Raw genomic sequence first — 16151 nt, 5'->3', positions numbered from 1 at the left:
TCAAAGGTAAGAGATTTGAAAACTAACATTTCACATTAATTTCAGTGTAAGAGATGTTAAACAATAATCGTGGTTGACAAAAAAAATAAAAACGCAAAAAACACTCCAAGACTATATTTATACATATTTCAGGTTAAAATATTTGTAAAATGCTATCAGAACATTTATAAATAAATATAAAGCATTGTTATATAGTTAGAATTTGAAAAAAAAAATAATGAAGAAAAAAAAATAATAAGTCCAGAAGAGAGACTCGAACCTACGGTAAAAAAACTTCCAGCGGTTCAGCAGTCGGACACTCTAACGCTCCGCCATCGACGCCGTTGAAAATATCGTTGATTTTCTAGGATATATTGCGCTCAACGGTTGGCTTTATTTTATTTGTTTCAATTGTTATGTAATTCTGCTTAGTGTAGAAACATTAAGCAGTCTACAAAACACTTATATATTGAAGGATGCATAAAAATTCAACGTGTAAGTTACTCTAATACGCAGAAAACGAGGAAAAACTCGGTTTTTATTTTTTTTCACTGCGGCGCACCAAAATGAAAAATCTGAAAAAAATTGAGAGTAATAGTAATAGTAATACCTGTTTACTGTAAAAGTATAAAAGTAGTTCCGGGCCTCCTTCAATACGTAATCGGCATTTTTCGGTATTTTTTGCTGTTTTTTATTTTTCACTACCTGGTTCTTCAATCAAAAAATCTGAAAATCTCCCAAAGTATGTGCCCCGGTACCCGAAATGTCTCTGAATTTTTTTACATTTTTTTACTCAATAGGTCAAGAGAAATAATTCAAAAACATGATTTTCGTTTTCACCCCATTACTACCCCCACGGTCGAGATTTCAAGTTAAAAATTTGCACACAGGGGTTATTTTTTTTTTGCTATCGAATGACCCGTGGCTCGTTCCATTCGGTTTGGGGGCACATTTGACCCCCTTATTCGGCTATACCCTTTAATGCTCGAGTCTTCCGCTTTCAGGGTCGAAAAATATGTCTCGTTCTTTTTATTTATCTTTCGATCGATTGCATGAATTTCAAAGGAATAAAAATAGTAGAAGTTCTGAAAAGTAACACACTGATTTAAAAAAAGTAGAACCATATTTTAATTGTTCGTATCAAAGAATACGATTATTAACATCGTGTAAATAACGCAAGACACGAAAGTCCACGAGATGTTCCGTTGAAAATCGAACTAACAAGGGGAGGTCATACCCTGTCAACCTGGGATTTCAACCAAATTTGGCAGAGTTGTTGGGGCTGATGTCCAAACGCATTCTGTAAAATACTAGACGTTTATAGCCAGCCATTTTGTTAAAAAATGGCATTAAAGTTTAAAATTTCGAAGTTGTCGGATCGACGTTTCTTTTTTTTTAAATTGTAGGTCTCGAAGAGGGGAACACAAAAGTCCAATACATTTTTGCCGTAACATCAATAATTTAAACAAAAATTTGAGTTTTTGTGACGGGATAAATACATATGTACCGTGTAGTTGTAGCGTATTTTCAACAGTCATTGTAGCCGTGGAGTTAGCGTCGAGGAATTCGGGTTGGAAGACTGGGGTTCGTCTCCCCGGAACTAGAACATTTTGTTTTTTTTCTTTTCTTCGCTTATTTTTGAATTTTTATTTATTTTTAATTTTAATTTTTAATATCATGGAAAAAGATGGCTATTACAAATAAATAAAATACTATTATGGTTATAAATGTTTATTTTCACACATACTTACAAACATATTCTCATATATATTTACATCTCACGTATAAATAAATACAAAAATTAGATATTTATTTCATACGGGTTTCGCAATGCATTGTATGATTTTTATCATAAAAACAGGAAAAACATAATGGTTTCATACACCAAGCGCATGTTATAAATGCTTGTTCTGTACAGCATTTTTTGGACCACTGGTAGCAGTAGATGTTCGAAAACAAGAAGAAGAATTAGGCAATGTACATGCCACTTGCACAAAGTCAGGGAAATTGCAATCTGATACCTATCAATTATTTTTGGAAAATATATTAAAACCTTACGTAAAAGCAAATAAATTCTTATTAGTCATCGATTCGTGGGGTGGACAAACAAATCCAGCATTATATGACAGGATCTTTTATGATCCGGAAGATAAAAATATGGCTACCTGCACGTTAAAAGTGATACCACCAAAATGTACACCCATTTGCCAACCGTGTGACGTGTATTTTTTTAGACAGGTTAAGAACTTTCTTTCAAGACTCCAAAACGCCCTAACATTAATCCGCGAAAACAGAGAATTAACCAATAGACAGGATATAATAAAATTACATTCCATAATCCATTATCAATTATCTGCTCCAATTTTTACCGACATGATTAAATATGCATGGTATGCGTCTAAATTCACCCCTCCGAATCATAAAAAAGAAATCTTTTGTAACGTGAATCAAGTATGTTTTCCACACGACCTAAGAAATAAAAAATGCTGTACAGAACAAGCATTTATAACATGCGCTTGGTGTATGAAACCATTATGTTTTTCCTGTTTTTATGATAAAAATCATACAATGCATTGCGAAACCCGTATGAAATAAATATCTAATTTTTGTATTTATTTATACGTGAGATGTAAATATATATGAGAATATGTTTGTAAGTATGTGTGAAAATAAACATTTATAACCATAATAGTATTTTATTTATTTGTAATAGCCATCTTTTTCCATGATATTAAAAATTAAAATTAAAAATAAATAAAAATTCAAAAATAAGCGAAGAAAAGAAAAAAAACAAAATGTTCTAGTTCCGGGGAGACGAACCCCAGTCTTCCAACCCGAATTCCTCGACGCTAACTCCACGGCTACAATGACTGTTGAAAATACGCTACAACTACACGGTACATATGTATTTATCCCGTCACAAAAACTCAAATTTTTGTTTAAATTATTGATGTTACGGCAAAAATGTATTGGACTTTTGTGTTCCCCTCTTCGAGACCTACAATTTAAAAAAAAAGAAACGTCGATCCGACAACTTCGAAATTTTAAACTTTAATGCCATTTTTTAACAAAATGGCTGGCCATAAACGTCTAGTATTTTACAGAATGCGTTTGGACATCAGCCCCAACAACTCTGCCAAATTTGGTTGAAATCCCAGGTTGACAGGGTATGACCTCCCCTTGTAAGAGAAAGTAAGAAAGCCGAACGTGTGTCACGTTGTTAAAATGCAACACAATTTACGTTCATTACGATCCCTCGCTATATGTTGTTTATTAAAATAGAAAGAACGTAACGTTGCCAACTGGCAACATTGTCGCGCGCGAATAATTCATCGTTCGTTGAATTTTTCAAAGAAAAACTGCGATAGTTGGACGAATGATACGTCCAGATCTAAAGATGAAATTTTTACGTAAACAACGGTGTCGTTTAATTGGAACGTCGGTTAATTGACTTTACTATTGGCAGTTCATTTTTCAGACGCAAAACCCGTTGGATCCGTTGCTGGAGAAGCTGATCGAGTCGTTGAAGATCTTCGACCGACTGTTCGCCGATTTTGAATTGTGCTACGTAGGCGCCATGGTACCGGTGAAATCGACGAAGGAGTACGAACAGCAGGAACTCGTGTGCGTTTTATTTTCGGAGACACTGCAAAGAGCTCTCGAGCGCGGATTGCTCAGCCAGGCCGACGTGGATAATTACGAGCCAGCCCTGATGTTTACTATTCCTCGTTTGGCGATTGTTTCCGGTCTCTTGGCCCCGCCGGGAGGCCCGTTGTGCCTCAATTCCCCCGACAACATTAGTGAAATGTTTAGACCTTTTAGGGTAAGCGTACCTCCAACGATCATAATTAGCAACAATCGGTAATTATTTACGATTCTCGTCAGTTTGGCAACTTTAATTCAATAAGGGAGTATCTCTGCCTGGATCACAATATTTTAATGGTTTCTTAGATATTTTTGCCAAAGAAGGACATTTGTTATTCATATTCATCCAGCGAAGGATTTAAAAAAGTTCATCGGAAATAAAATAATCAAAAAGTATTCTATTCGGTATGAATTGTGACTATTGAAAATTAAATATTTGATAACATTTTAAAGTCAAGTACAGTAAAATTCCGATTATACGGCATCCTCGGGACTGAAGCAATGGCGAGAAATCAAATATACTGAATAATTGGACTATACCTACATACACAGTATGTCGGAAAAATAACGGAACTTTTTAAATTAAAATATGGAAATTAGTTATTTTGCCAAAATTATTTTTTTTTATTCACAATACATCCCTTCTGCATCAATACACCGCTGGGCACGTTCGACTAGTGCCAGCATAGATTTTTTTATATCATTTTGCGAAATCGTCTCAATGACTCTTGTCACCGCGCCTTGGATTTGTATAACACTGTCATAAAACGTTCCTTTCATGGCCAGTTTGAGTTTTGGGAATAGAAAATAATCACATCGAGATAAGTCTGGCGAATACGGAGGATGTTGGAGCACACAGACCTGTTTTTCACCAAAACTTCACGAACAGCGACAGTCTTGTGCGATGGTGCATTATCGTGCAACAAAAACCAACTTCCTTTTTGGATTTTTTTCCACAAACGCTCCATAACACCCAGATAATATTCTCCATTGACACTTTCACCCTGTAGAACGAATTCCCCAAGTATAATATCTTTCGAATCATAAAAACAGATCAACATTGTCTTCTCTCGTGGCTTCTGGTATCGCAATTTTTTCGATTTCGGAGAGTCTGGGGACTTCCACGTTGCACTTTGGTGCTTTGTTTGTGGATCGTACTTGAAGCACCAAGTCTCGTCTCCAGTCACAATCGATTCCAGAAATGTGCAGTTCGGCCTGGCTGTTTTAATAAGACCCTTGCAATGTTCAACGCGAGCAATCTGTTGGTCCTCATTTAATGCGTGAGGAACAAATCGAACATAGACTTTCCGTTTGTTTAAGTCCTTTGTCAAAATTTCGTGAATCATGCCTTTAGTCGTATTTAATACCTCTACCATCCATCTAACACTTGAAGTCGCATCGTAGGTAATCATTTCACGCACTTTTTCCACCAACTCATGGCGATTTTCCTTTTTTGGCCGGCCTGGCTTTGGGTCATCTTCCAAAGCATCACGACCGTCCTGGAATCGTTTATACCATTCGAACACACGTATACGGGATAAACAATCATCACCATAAACTTTTTTCATGAATTCAAATGTTTCTGTAAAAGTTTCCCCGAGCTTGAAACAAAATTTAATATTTGCTCTTTGATCCATTGTGTTTCTGTGACGAAGTGACAGAAGGTACTGCCACTTTAACCGTTATAGCTTGACAATCCGTTAGTCGATTCCAATAATGATACTTTTGTTTTGTAGAGGAAATATACAGCTTTCAGGTTACATATTGTTTCAATAGATGGCATTAGCAGTTTTCATTAAAAAGTTCCGTTATTTTTCCGACATACTGTGTATGAAATGATCAATACAAGAAATATAATCGCAGACGAGGTATACGAGTAGACCTCGTCTCGTAGTGTATTTTTTCGCCTCATTTTTATGGGGATCTACAGCCTCATTACCATTTTCGTGTCATTTGTAACATTACCAACAGGTTACAGAAATGAACACAAGAGGAAGTGAGACAGAAAATGAAATTACAGAATCATTTCGGGGGTATGTCTACTTACCAAAAATGATTGTAATTGACCCCTGCAATCGAAAATAATTTTTTTAGAACGATTTGAAATTTTTCAATTAGGCCGAAAAATTTGTCCGCCTTCCTGAATTCTTTTTCTCGAAAATGCGTAGAATTTCGGGGGTATGTGTATTCACCCAAAATAATTGTCATTGACATCTGCAAACGAACATAATTTTTTCAGAACAATTTGAAATTTTTATTTTTCGCCGAATTTCAGTACCTACCCTCAGTCGATTTTTCTTATAAATTCGTTTTTGATTTTTAATAAATTTATATGACGCGCTACGGAAAAGTAGTTTAATACTTTTTTGTAGGTATCCATGAACTTTAGTTCCCCTCAAAATTTCAATGAAATATATTCGCTATTGTAGGAGTTATGGCTGTTTGAAAATTGGACCATTTTTATGTGGTTTTTCTCAGTTTATGTGGTCAAGGAATAACTTTTTGAGCATTTTTAGAATTTCTACATAGTCTTCGTCAAAATACGCGTTATTTGTATTTTGAAACATTAAAATCCTCCAATCCGTTCAGAAATTATGATCTTTTTAATATTCGCATGCGGGGTTCCACTTCTGGCTACATATTATATTTTCAGTGAGGAATTTTTTCCTCCAAAGTGCGTAGGATTTCGAGCGTATGTCTATTCACCAAAAGTGATTGTAATTGACCCCTGCAACCAAAAATAATTTTTTCAGAATGATTTGAAATTTTGCCGAAAAATTTCTGCACGTACCCCCGGTCGATTTTTCTTAAAAATTCGTTTTTTATTTTTAATAAACACAACCATGGATAATGTAGTAATACAATTTATTAATAAAAAGTAAACTATATAAAATTCCTACGCTTTATTTGTCAACTGTTTAGTATCGACGTCACTGCTAGATGCATATGGCTGTGACTTCGTCTGTGTGAAATATACTCCGTATCATTTACCGAAGAATAGTCGAGGTAAATATGCCGGTTATTCTGACATTCCGGATAATCGGGTGTCGGGTAATCGGAACTCTACTGTTATTGACTTTTTATGATCTTCTTTACATTTAGTGATTAAAGATACTTGCGTCGAAGATTCTCTTCAAATTTGATTCACCAAATTATAACTCCTATAATGTTTAACATTTTCGTATAAAAAAATTGTGAATACTTTTGAAACATATAGTTAAAAGTAAGGATTCAAACTGAATGAAAAAAAGAAATATCCACTTTTAATAAAAATTTATAAGAGACCATTAGAAAGTCCATTAAGAGGGTGTATTCCGGTCTAGATATGGATTTTTTAGGCCTCTTTTGTTATTCTTTCAAAAGTAAACTTTAAAATTTAGGCTTATCCCTTTAAAACAAATAAAAGGTTCGGTTCTTTTCGCAACGATGCTTTTCAGACTTGAATATTAAACAAAAGCAGTCGATTTTTTGATTCGAAATTACCAGACTGACCCCGTTACGCGAAAGTCAATGCCAATCTAAACCTTTATCGTGCTTATCGCTCTCCAACAAGCATTACGCAACAACAGCAATACCAATGTTTAATGTTTTTGTTTCAGACGCTTCTTCTAAAAATAAGAGAGCTTCTGTGGACGTTAAATAATCGCGAGCTGTACATGTTGGAGAAACTGTTGTGCTCGAACGAGGAACCGTCGGGTCCTATCACGCAGTCGTCAAAGTCTGCGTGCCAGGACATACCAGACCTGGAGGAGTTCGTTCACAATTTTTATACCGGTTATCCGAACTGCAAAGACTTCATCGTAGATTTTTACACAGTGACGAGGAATACGGGAAACAATATGGACGAGGTGGCGAACGACGTAATTGAAACATTGACGGAAGAGAACGTCGATCGTTCGGCAGAGAGAAGGACCGATCGGTTAGAGGATAGGCACAGAGAAACGAGGATAAATATCACGGAAACCGGGCCTAATCGCGTGAGCGTTACAACGGACAGGTACGAGGAAAGTGTTGTTAGGTGCAACGGTGGCTCGAGGACATTGTGTGAACGGGATTGTGTCGGTAACGAAGTGCGATACAACGTTAAGAAATCTTACGATTCGAACAGCAGAGGTCAATCCTGCGACGGGAGTCCTTGCTCGAGAAGGGACGAGGAGAACGCAAGTCCTGTTTTCATGGAGCAAGGCAGCGCGGCTCGGAACGCTGACGAGAGTAGTGTGTCCAGTACCAGCGAGAGCCAGTGCAACAATCATCTGCACAAGCAACAGGACGAATTCATGACCACGGATATATCGGAGATGCTAGGCGGCTCCGAGAACATCGAGATACCTCAGACGCAGTATCTGCTCAATCAGGTCTCGCACGAGAACAACGTGACGGGCGAGACGGTGCACATACAGAACTCACTGCCAGACCTGGACTCGAAGAAGTTGATATCCGAGGCGAACAAGACCCTGTCGAACCTTCTGCTGGACGGCGACTGTCAGAACGAGATGTCGGAGCAGACGGACTCGGGTATCTGCACGGTGATATCGTCGGAGAACACCAGTCTCTACGACAAGAGCCCGGAAGAGAAGAAAACGTTCGCCAACGAGATACACCACGACGAGCAGAACTTGGACGACGAGGACACGCAAGAGAACACCAGCTACTCTTGCTCGAATCTCAACTCGCCCAAGAGGAAGAGCTCCACGATCTCCGACAATTCGTGCGTCTGTAGCCTGAGAAGCGTGAAAACCGTGTCGTCGCTGGACCATTCCATCGAAGTGTACAATCTGCACTCGGCCAGCACGGAGGCCGCGAAAAACATTCCAAGGATATCGTCGAACTTCGACGGAACGAACGAGGAGTTCGTCGGCGTCGCGTACGGTAACGGTCACATATCCGTGTGCGATTCAAACCAGTCGAGCTTTCAGATCAATTACACCGAGAATTGGGAGAATCTGAATCTGAACATCGATGCGTCCACGTCCAGGAAGGAGTTCTGGAGCGACCTGAAGTGCGAGAATTGTCCGTCCACGTCGCAGAACATCGGGAAGATCGGCACGAAGATCGAGCAGTACGCGCAGGACAAGATGGCGTCGAGGAAAGTCAGGTACGAGAAGCAGAAGCGACGTCATCAGCGCAAACACGAGAGGAACAACGGGCAGATCGTTCATCGGGCGATGCAGGAGAGCAGAACGACAAATTTTCCGAACGTACGGTCCGCCACGAGCACGGAGAGCTCCAGGTCGAACTCGACGGATCGTTGCTTGAACCCCAGATTGATCAGCTACGGGGCCAGTTTGCATCCTAGCCAGAACACCAGGCAAATGCCAAACTTTGGTAGCCATAGTCCGCGCGCCAGCCCGAGGTTGCAGCATTTCGAGACCCGCGGCGCGCCGGCGTCCGGCCAACGAACCTGCAGCGTCGCCTCGAAGGCTCAGAGAAACTTGTCGCCGCAGAATCGGAAGCTTCTGGATCACAGGAGATCCAGGTCGGAGCAAATCAGTCGAATGAAGAGGAGGGATCTCGAGAAGAGGGACAAGCAGCAGGAACGCGTCAATCCGCGCTCGGAACAGACCAAGAGGAAATTGGGAAACAGAAGTCCGAACGAACTGATGAACGACGGTTTGGGACCAAGGACGGACAAGAGTGGCCTGGTGACGGAGCCAGTTTCACCCATGATACCTCAGAACATTTCTTACGGGACGCAGAATGCAACAAAAGACAATAATACACAGAGAACCACACGAGCGATAAGACTGGTAAACGCATCGGCAGTCCCCGGAACACAGTCTTTCAATACAGATCATTCGTTGATTCGCAAACCGGACGTCGCGTCCAGCTCCAGTTGTTCCAGCTATTGCGACTCGAGCTCAGAGACCAGCGAGTTCCAGAGCGACTGTCAGGACGACGAGGAGATCGCACTGGCGATGCAAGCCGCCGAGATCGCGAATAGGAATCAGATTCGAGCGAAATTTCGGTAAAAATCATTTTTCCACGACTTTTACTCTTATGGCGGTGATTCTCAACCAATCTTTTCTATTAAGGGGGCAAACCACTGTGACTGATTGAAATAATCGAATTTTTTTTATCTCTTTTCAATTTTTGGGGTTTTAAGAATGACCCCCTAAAATATTGAAGTGAAATTTGCAAAAATTACAAAGTTACAGAAGATTTAGTAAATGCAACGCTTGAAACTAACAATGTTAGAAATCCTGACTTGCTTAGGTATAATGCACAGAACAGAATAAAATCACAAGTTGGCTCTATAATACGAGGATAAGCTTATGAGGAACATCAGAATCCTCTGTTTTTTTTTAGTTTCAATTGTAGCAAATTTTTCTTTCTAAAATCAACTAGTTTAATCTTGGCTGGGTCTGCATTTTCGATAGAATTTACAGTTCGCGACAAAATTATAAAACAATCTTGTTTTTACCTTCATTACACATGCTTAGTTAACACATAATAGTTTGTTGCAATGACAAACGTAGGTACATATCCCACAGATTAAACAGTTAAAATTTTTTAAGAAACTAGAATAATAATTGACATACTACTGTTCAACCTAATTATTTAAACAAAAATAAGTATGTACTAAATACTTTCATTTTTCTCTTTTCAAAAAGTTTTGCCTCTCCCAAAATATAATGTAAGAACCATCAACTGAAATACTTACCTTAGTAGTTCTCTGATAACCAGGGAAAAAGAAATAGTTATCAAGTTGGTTAAATATTGAAACTTGTATGTTCGAAATCTTTCGTTTCGAACCGTTTATCTAAGAGAAATATTTGTGTTCCACTTTATCCATCTGTTCCATTTTACAATACTTTTATCAGCATTTAAAAGTTTACATAGACGTCAACCGTTACATTTATTTTCTATATTGTTAGTTTAGCTAAGAAAAAGATATATTTTAGCATAATAGCTGTCATAATAAATATTTAAAATTTCAATGTGTAAGTTCTACAGCCCCTTTGAAGCCAGGTTAAGAACCACCGAAGAATCTGATTATTTTTGAGACGTTATATGTAGAGATTGATCAAAGATCGGATTGGGTTCCCCAAAAAGTGTAATTTATAAATTTGTAAGTTATACAAATTCAAAATGGAATGAAAATAATGCATGAGCAGTAAATATAATATTATATGAGCTTGATGTTAATATTATCTTGAAAAATTGAAGGAAAGAAATTTTATTCACTCTGTTGAATAGTATTTACGTGTACTTTCTTGTTGTTGGTTAAATAATTGGTTACATAGATTGCTGATACTGTTTCAGATCGTCGGAAGATCTTGTCCATCGACTGTTCGTGTGCATAGCAGGGGTGGCTGATCAGTTGCAGACGAACTTTGCATCGGATCTGCGCAATATTTTAAAGTGCGTGTTCCTTATGAACAGTAGTCAAACCGTAGAGGACGGAGAGACGAAAGATGAAAGTTTAACGACGGATAATCAGACGACGAGTCCTTTAAACGATACGGGTATCGATCGCGAACGACAAGATTCGTTGCAGGAATACGAAGAGGATTTAGAAGAGACTCCAGCAACGAATGACCAAAATCCTAGTACGTGTCAATTTCTAATTACGCGCTTGTTAGAAAATCTGAAAATCTTACAACAGGTATTTAACCCTCGGGCGGTCCTCTTTGTTTCACCATACATTGACGGTCTTCTGGATAAATATGATATAAACATATAAACAAAAATATGTTAAAGAAAGGAAAATGTCAGATTGTTTCTCACTCGGGATATTAATACATTATACAAACCACTAACACACACAGACTAAGAATAGCTATAATATATAAACGTATAATAATGCAAGAATATAAAACCACCGCATAGACGTGATTTCGCATCGACGCAACTCGACTCGCACGCCGGACACGATGCAAGAACAAGCGACAATCGACACGTTGCGTTATGTCGTTGTTTAACCATGCCATCATCGATACCTATTCACTAACAGAAAACAAACATACTTATACAAATTTCATTATAGTTTTGTCCATAATTGCATTCGTTCCTAAATGAATAAGAACGGTTTTGGATAGAAAAATACCTAAAGATCTCCTGAGGGTTAACAAAATAATAGAACCAGTCAGTGTACAGAGGATTTTTGTTTACAGTTTCTCCTGTAACCGAACGTGGAGAAGAGTGCGTGGAGAGGGCGCCAGCCTGGATTCCCGACAACGACGCGCCAAGGTGTATGGCTTGTCAGGCAGGATTCACCGTGGTGCGACGAAGGCATCATTGCAGAAACTGCGGCAAGGTGTTCTGCGGTCGTTGCAGCAGCAACAACGTTCCCCTGCCTCGTTACGGTCACACAAAACCCGTAAGAGTGTGCAACAGGTGTTTTCTCTATCAGGTGACGCCGTTCACCGTTTCCCAAGTAACGCCCGCGAGCTGAACATTACCAGAATACCACGGTATAACTTAGGGAATCGTTATTCTTCGTTCAATAACGTTCTTATTAATATTCTCCTGACATTGAGCCGTGTACCCGCACGCAGATCATTCGTTATCCATCTTCTGATAGGGATACGTTGTTTCGGTGTCCGTCGCTTAGATAAACGTTACGAAGTATAATATGTATGTATTAAGCATACATACTCGCATACGAAGATATATGGAAAATCCAGTGGTGTGGTATTTTTCCGATTTTGACTTAATCCGGACTCGTCGAACGATCGTAGTCAGCTAGAAAACGTTGCATATTTGTGTAACAGGAGGCCCAAGGGCATGTATAATTTTTTTTTTTTTTTTTTTTTTTTATTTTTTTATCGAAGAAACTCGAGTTTAAAGAAGCGAAATTATTTTGAAATCTATCAAAGATACGAGAAAGTTTATTAGTCGAATGTTTCGTGGTTTTCTATTCGAATTCACTTGTTTACAATATTTTTTATGTTCATGATTTTGTTCGTAGTAAAAAAACTACATGAAACAACATTTTACACGTCGTATTCTCTCATTTTTAGAGTTAATGAGTACCTCGCATGTGGTAAACCCTGAGTGATAGTATATGTATATTAGGGATTTCACGTATAGTCAACACGTTGACTGTCATGCCAGTTTTTAATGTCTAGAAATGTCTTCGACATTTCTCAAAATTATAGTGACCAAAAATAGAAATATTCGTTGATTCAATGGTGACTCGTTATTTTAAACCATTCCGGATGCCAGTAGGATTATTTAAAATGTTATAATCATAGTCGTCGATCAAACTTAGTGAAAATATTATTTTATATAATGAAAGAAAACTCACGAATAGTAAAAGAGATACATCTTCTGTGATCAGTTTGAAAATAGATGACGTACTGATTTTAAAATCGGATTAGTTGGCCGCTAGACATTAAGCAAACTGTAACAGATGAATAGAAAGAGAGAGAGAGAGAGAAACAAAATGGTACATACAAAATTTATTAACCATTTTCCTTTTAATCACCGCATTGGTTCCTTCGTTTACTTTCTGAAAAAAAATTCATTTACAGATCAACGGTCTCATTCTGTATAGATGAATTCAAAATTAAGGTATTTTTTCATGAAAAAATATGTGAATTCCACTGGGTACAGACTAAATGTCACGAATTCGTGCGAAACTAATTAAAAATAATAGTCAATCAAAAATGTTTAAACTCGAGGGGTTGGAGATCAAAAAATATACATGTCCCTTATTTTTCTCCGCTCGATAAATATGTATATTTCATTACGAACAGGTGTAAATTTATGGACTGTTCGTAGTCAAATGTGAATCGGATAAAAGGAATAAATGAAAAATCGAAACAATATCGACATCATCCTCGAATTCTTTGCGTTGATTTGTACACTTACGTGCACTTAAATCGTAATGTTAGATATATCCGGCGTCGATCGCAAATATTTTTTCACGTCGTGGTCAAACATTTTTAAAGGAGTCGATTTCCAAATCGCTCGTACTGGAATCGTACTGAATAAAAAGAGAAAACAAAACTAAAAAAAAAAAAAAAAAAAGAAACGCAGTTGCTTTTATCCTAGGATAACGCGATATTGTACAGAATATTCCTTGTATTGTAAATCGAGTTCGTCTCTGTCTCTTTTGTCAATTCTCTTCATCGAAGTTCCGTTTATATCTTATCTACTTCCGTTAGGTGTGTTCATTTAATATAAGCAATAGAATGTCTCATCGTGTCATGCTTTGATCGCACGAGGATCGTTCGGTTTCTTTGTAAATGCTGTAATAAATTGTGGGTGTAACTTTCGAGGTGAATTCCGAATGTTAGAACGACCAGAAGATTTCTTTTCAAATGTTTTCGCGCGTGCGATCTTGTTTTTGAATTACAGCCTTTTTTGTGCCTGTGTAGGGTAAAACTTTGAACCTTCGTGTATGATTCTTTGCGTGTATGTGTGTTTGCACATTTTCATAATGTTCTGTAAAGAGTTTTAGTTATGCAGATTACATGAAAAAATCCTATTCCTTGTACCTTATAAAAAAAAAAAGTGTATTTACAAAAAGTTAGGAAAAACACGTTGAAAGCATCCAAGATAAACAATAATGAATTTTGTAATCTGCACTCTATTGAAAATTTTCAACAGTGCTTTCTATAAGTAATTGACAAACGACTGGTACGACACAAAAATAGCTGCAATTCAAGAATAATACCAAACAGGGAAAAATGTTTGCATAAGTTCTTTTTACTAAATCCCCCCCCAAATCGAATTCATCTCTATAATTATGCCTACATTGTACAATCTGTTCTGTGTAAACACAGTGCAGCCCGTGTTCTCGACTGGATCAGATTTAATCGCTTTGTGAGAAAGAGAATAAGGACCGTCGATGTCGTATAAACTATATGTATAATTGCGAGAGCTGAAGAATATTTCGGTACATTGCGTTGTAAAATAGAGATATTTGTATTTATATATATACATATACATACGTACATATGTATTTAATTTTGGAATATACTCTTTTTAGGTAAACGCAGGAATCTTTAATAAGATAGCTAAAAGAAAAGAAAGGTTTCAAGGAACACTGTTCGAAAGTCGACGAGAAGGGGATTATTATCCGTAGACTGATAAAGAAAATCCTTGTATTGCGTCTGACCTTAACTATATCAAACGTTCGATCGTCAATAGTGATTCAAGCGATTTTTAAATTGTTGATATCAAACTAGAAAGAAGAGATGCGTAGACAAAACGTGATTGTAATCGTTACCATCGTCTCGACGAAACACTTTCGTTTCGAATGTCGCGTCTATCTTACGCGTTGCACATCGTCGTAGACGATACATTAGCGTCGGTGTGCATTCTAAGCAACGTTGTTGTTCGGTCACATGCGCATCCCCCTCCTGAGAAAAACAAAGTAGCACAGTTTAGAGCAGTGGTGGGGAACCTTCCGTCGCTGGAAGGCTGTGTATCGCTTCATGGATTTCTCACAAAGCCGCACACTCATCTACAATACAATTTGACGAAATTATAACGAGATACTTACCTGAATATAAGTTAATGCCTTTCTAGGAACCCGTAAATCAGCGAACGATCTTTTAATCTACGTATTTTTATACGACAGTTACGAGCTAGGACTAGGATCAGGACTACTTTGTCGAATTTTTCTGTATTTGAATATAAATTTTAGTAGACGTTGATTATGAATCAAGTAGTCCCTGTCCTGGCGCGAGTATACGAATACTTTGATATTTGAATAACGGCGAATAGTGATATTCGAAGTACAGGTCCTTCCACGAGAAGAAGGCACAGCGTGGTTGCATCCCCACTCTTGCTGCAGTCCGCTGATTGGCTGTCACCGATCTTCGTCAACGTTTTCGACCAATGCCTGTGAGTCAGCGGACTGCAACAGAGGTGGGGATGCAAGTACGCTGTGCCTTCTTCTCGTGGAAAAATAGTACATTCGTAGCATTCAAATACTTATAAAATGTTCGGTTATTAAATTGTTCGGATAGTTCTCGCCCTGTTGTAAACTTATAACCTATAAATGGTATAAACGCACGATTAACGAAATATGCGAGAAATCCGCGCTGAACGCCTCGACGGGTCACATTCTGCAGGTTCCCCAACCCTGGTTTATAGTTCACTCACGTTCGAACTGCGATGCGGAGAGTTTTTAACGTAATTATTTGATGTTTGGTAGAAAGGGCCGAGTCAAGATGACAATGGTTCGTGCAACCCCTTGTGCTATAATATATCGGGCGAAATGTATATTTTCCAAAGTATATAGACTCCACACTATTCAGACCTTGTATAGTTTATATAAAACACAAATAACATTGCTTCGATTAACGATAATTACTCTCCTGCCAGCTATTTCAAGATGTTAGCAATTCAAGTTAAGTTATTTATTTTTAGGCCACGATGATTTTAATTAACTGGATAAACCGTAATTGTCGTATCTAAAGGTCTTGAAATATTTAGTTTTTATGTTAACGTTGTATTGCAACGATTATATCCGTGTACAGAAACATATACAAACATGGTGAAACTGCTGTACCGACGCGTGAACAACTCTGAACATAGTGCGAGAGGTTAATGTCACGCGTAAACGTTGA

General features: G+C 37.9%; 1 protein-coding gene across 2 annotated transcripts in view; it reads left to right on the top strand.

Annotated features, from left to right (window-relative positions):
• Positions 1-15317, top strand: part of LOC122403822 (lateral signaling target protein 2 homolog) — a 47820-nt gene extending 32503 nt beyond the window's left edge. The window contains exons 3-6 of one of the 2 annotated variants that reach the window (XM_043407572.1): positions 3458-3802; positions 7224-9589; positions 10888-11174; positions 11739-15317. In XM_043407572.1, the coding sequence (XP_043263507.1) occupies positions 3458-3802; positions 7224-9589; positions 10888-11174; positions 11739-12019 (3279 nt within the window). In that variant the 3' untranslated portion in view covers positions 12020-15317. Of the gene's footprint in view, positions 1-3445; positions 3803-7223; positions 9590-10887; positions 11175-11738 lie in introns of both variants that reach the window. The other variant, XM_043407571.1, reaches the window with a different exon arrangement.
• The last annotated feature ends 834 nt before the right edge of the window (positions 15318-16151 follow it).

The sequence above is a fragment of the Colletes gigas genome, unplaced genomic scaffold (assembly GCF_013123115.1).
Source record: "Colletes gigas isolate AHSC1104 unplaced genomic scaffold, ASM1312311v1 Colletes_gigas_Sc00076, whole genome shotgun sequence".
NCBI classification, from domain to species: Eukaryota; Metazoa; Arthropoda; class Insecta; order Hymenoptera; family Colletidae; genus Colletes; species Colletes gigas.
The sequence above is the reverse complement of the archived record's forward strand: the minus strand, read 5'-3'. Positions and strand labels throughout refer to the sequence as shown.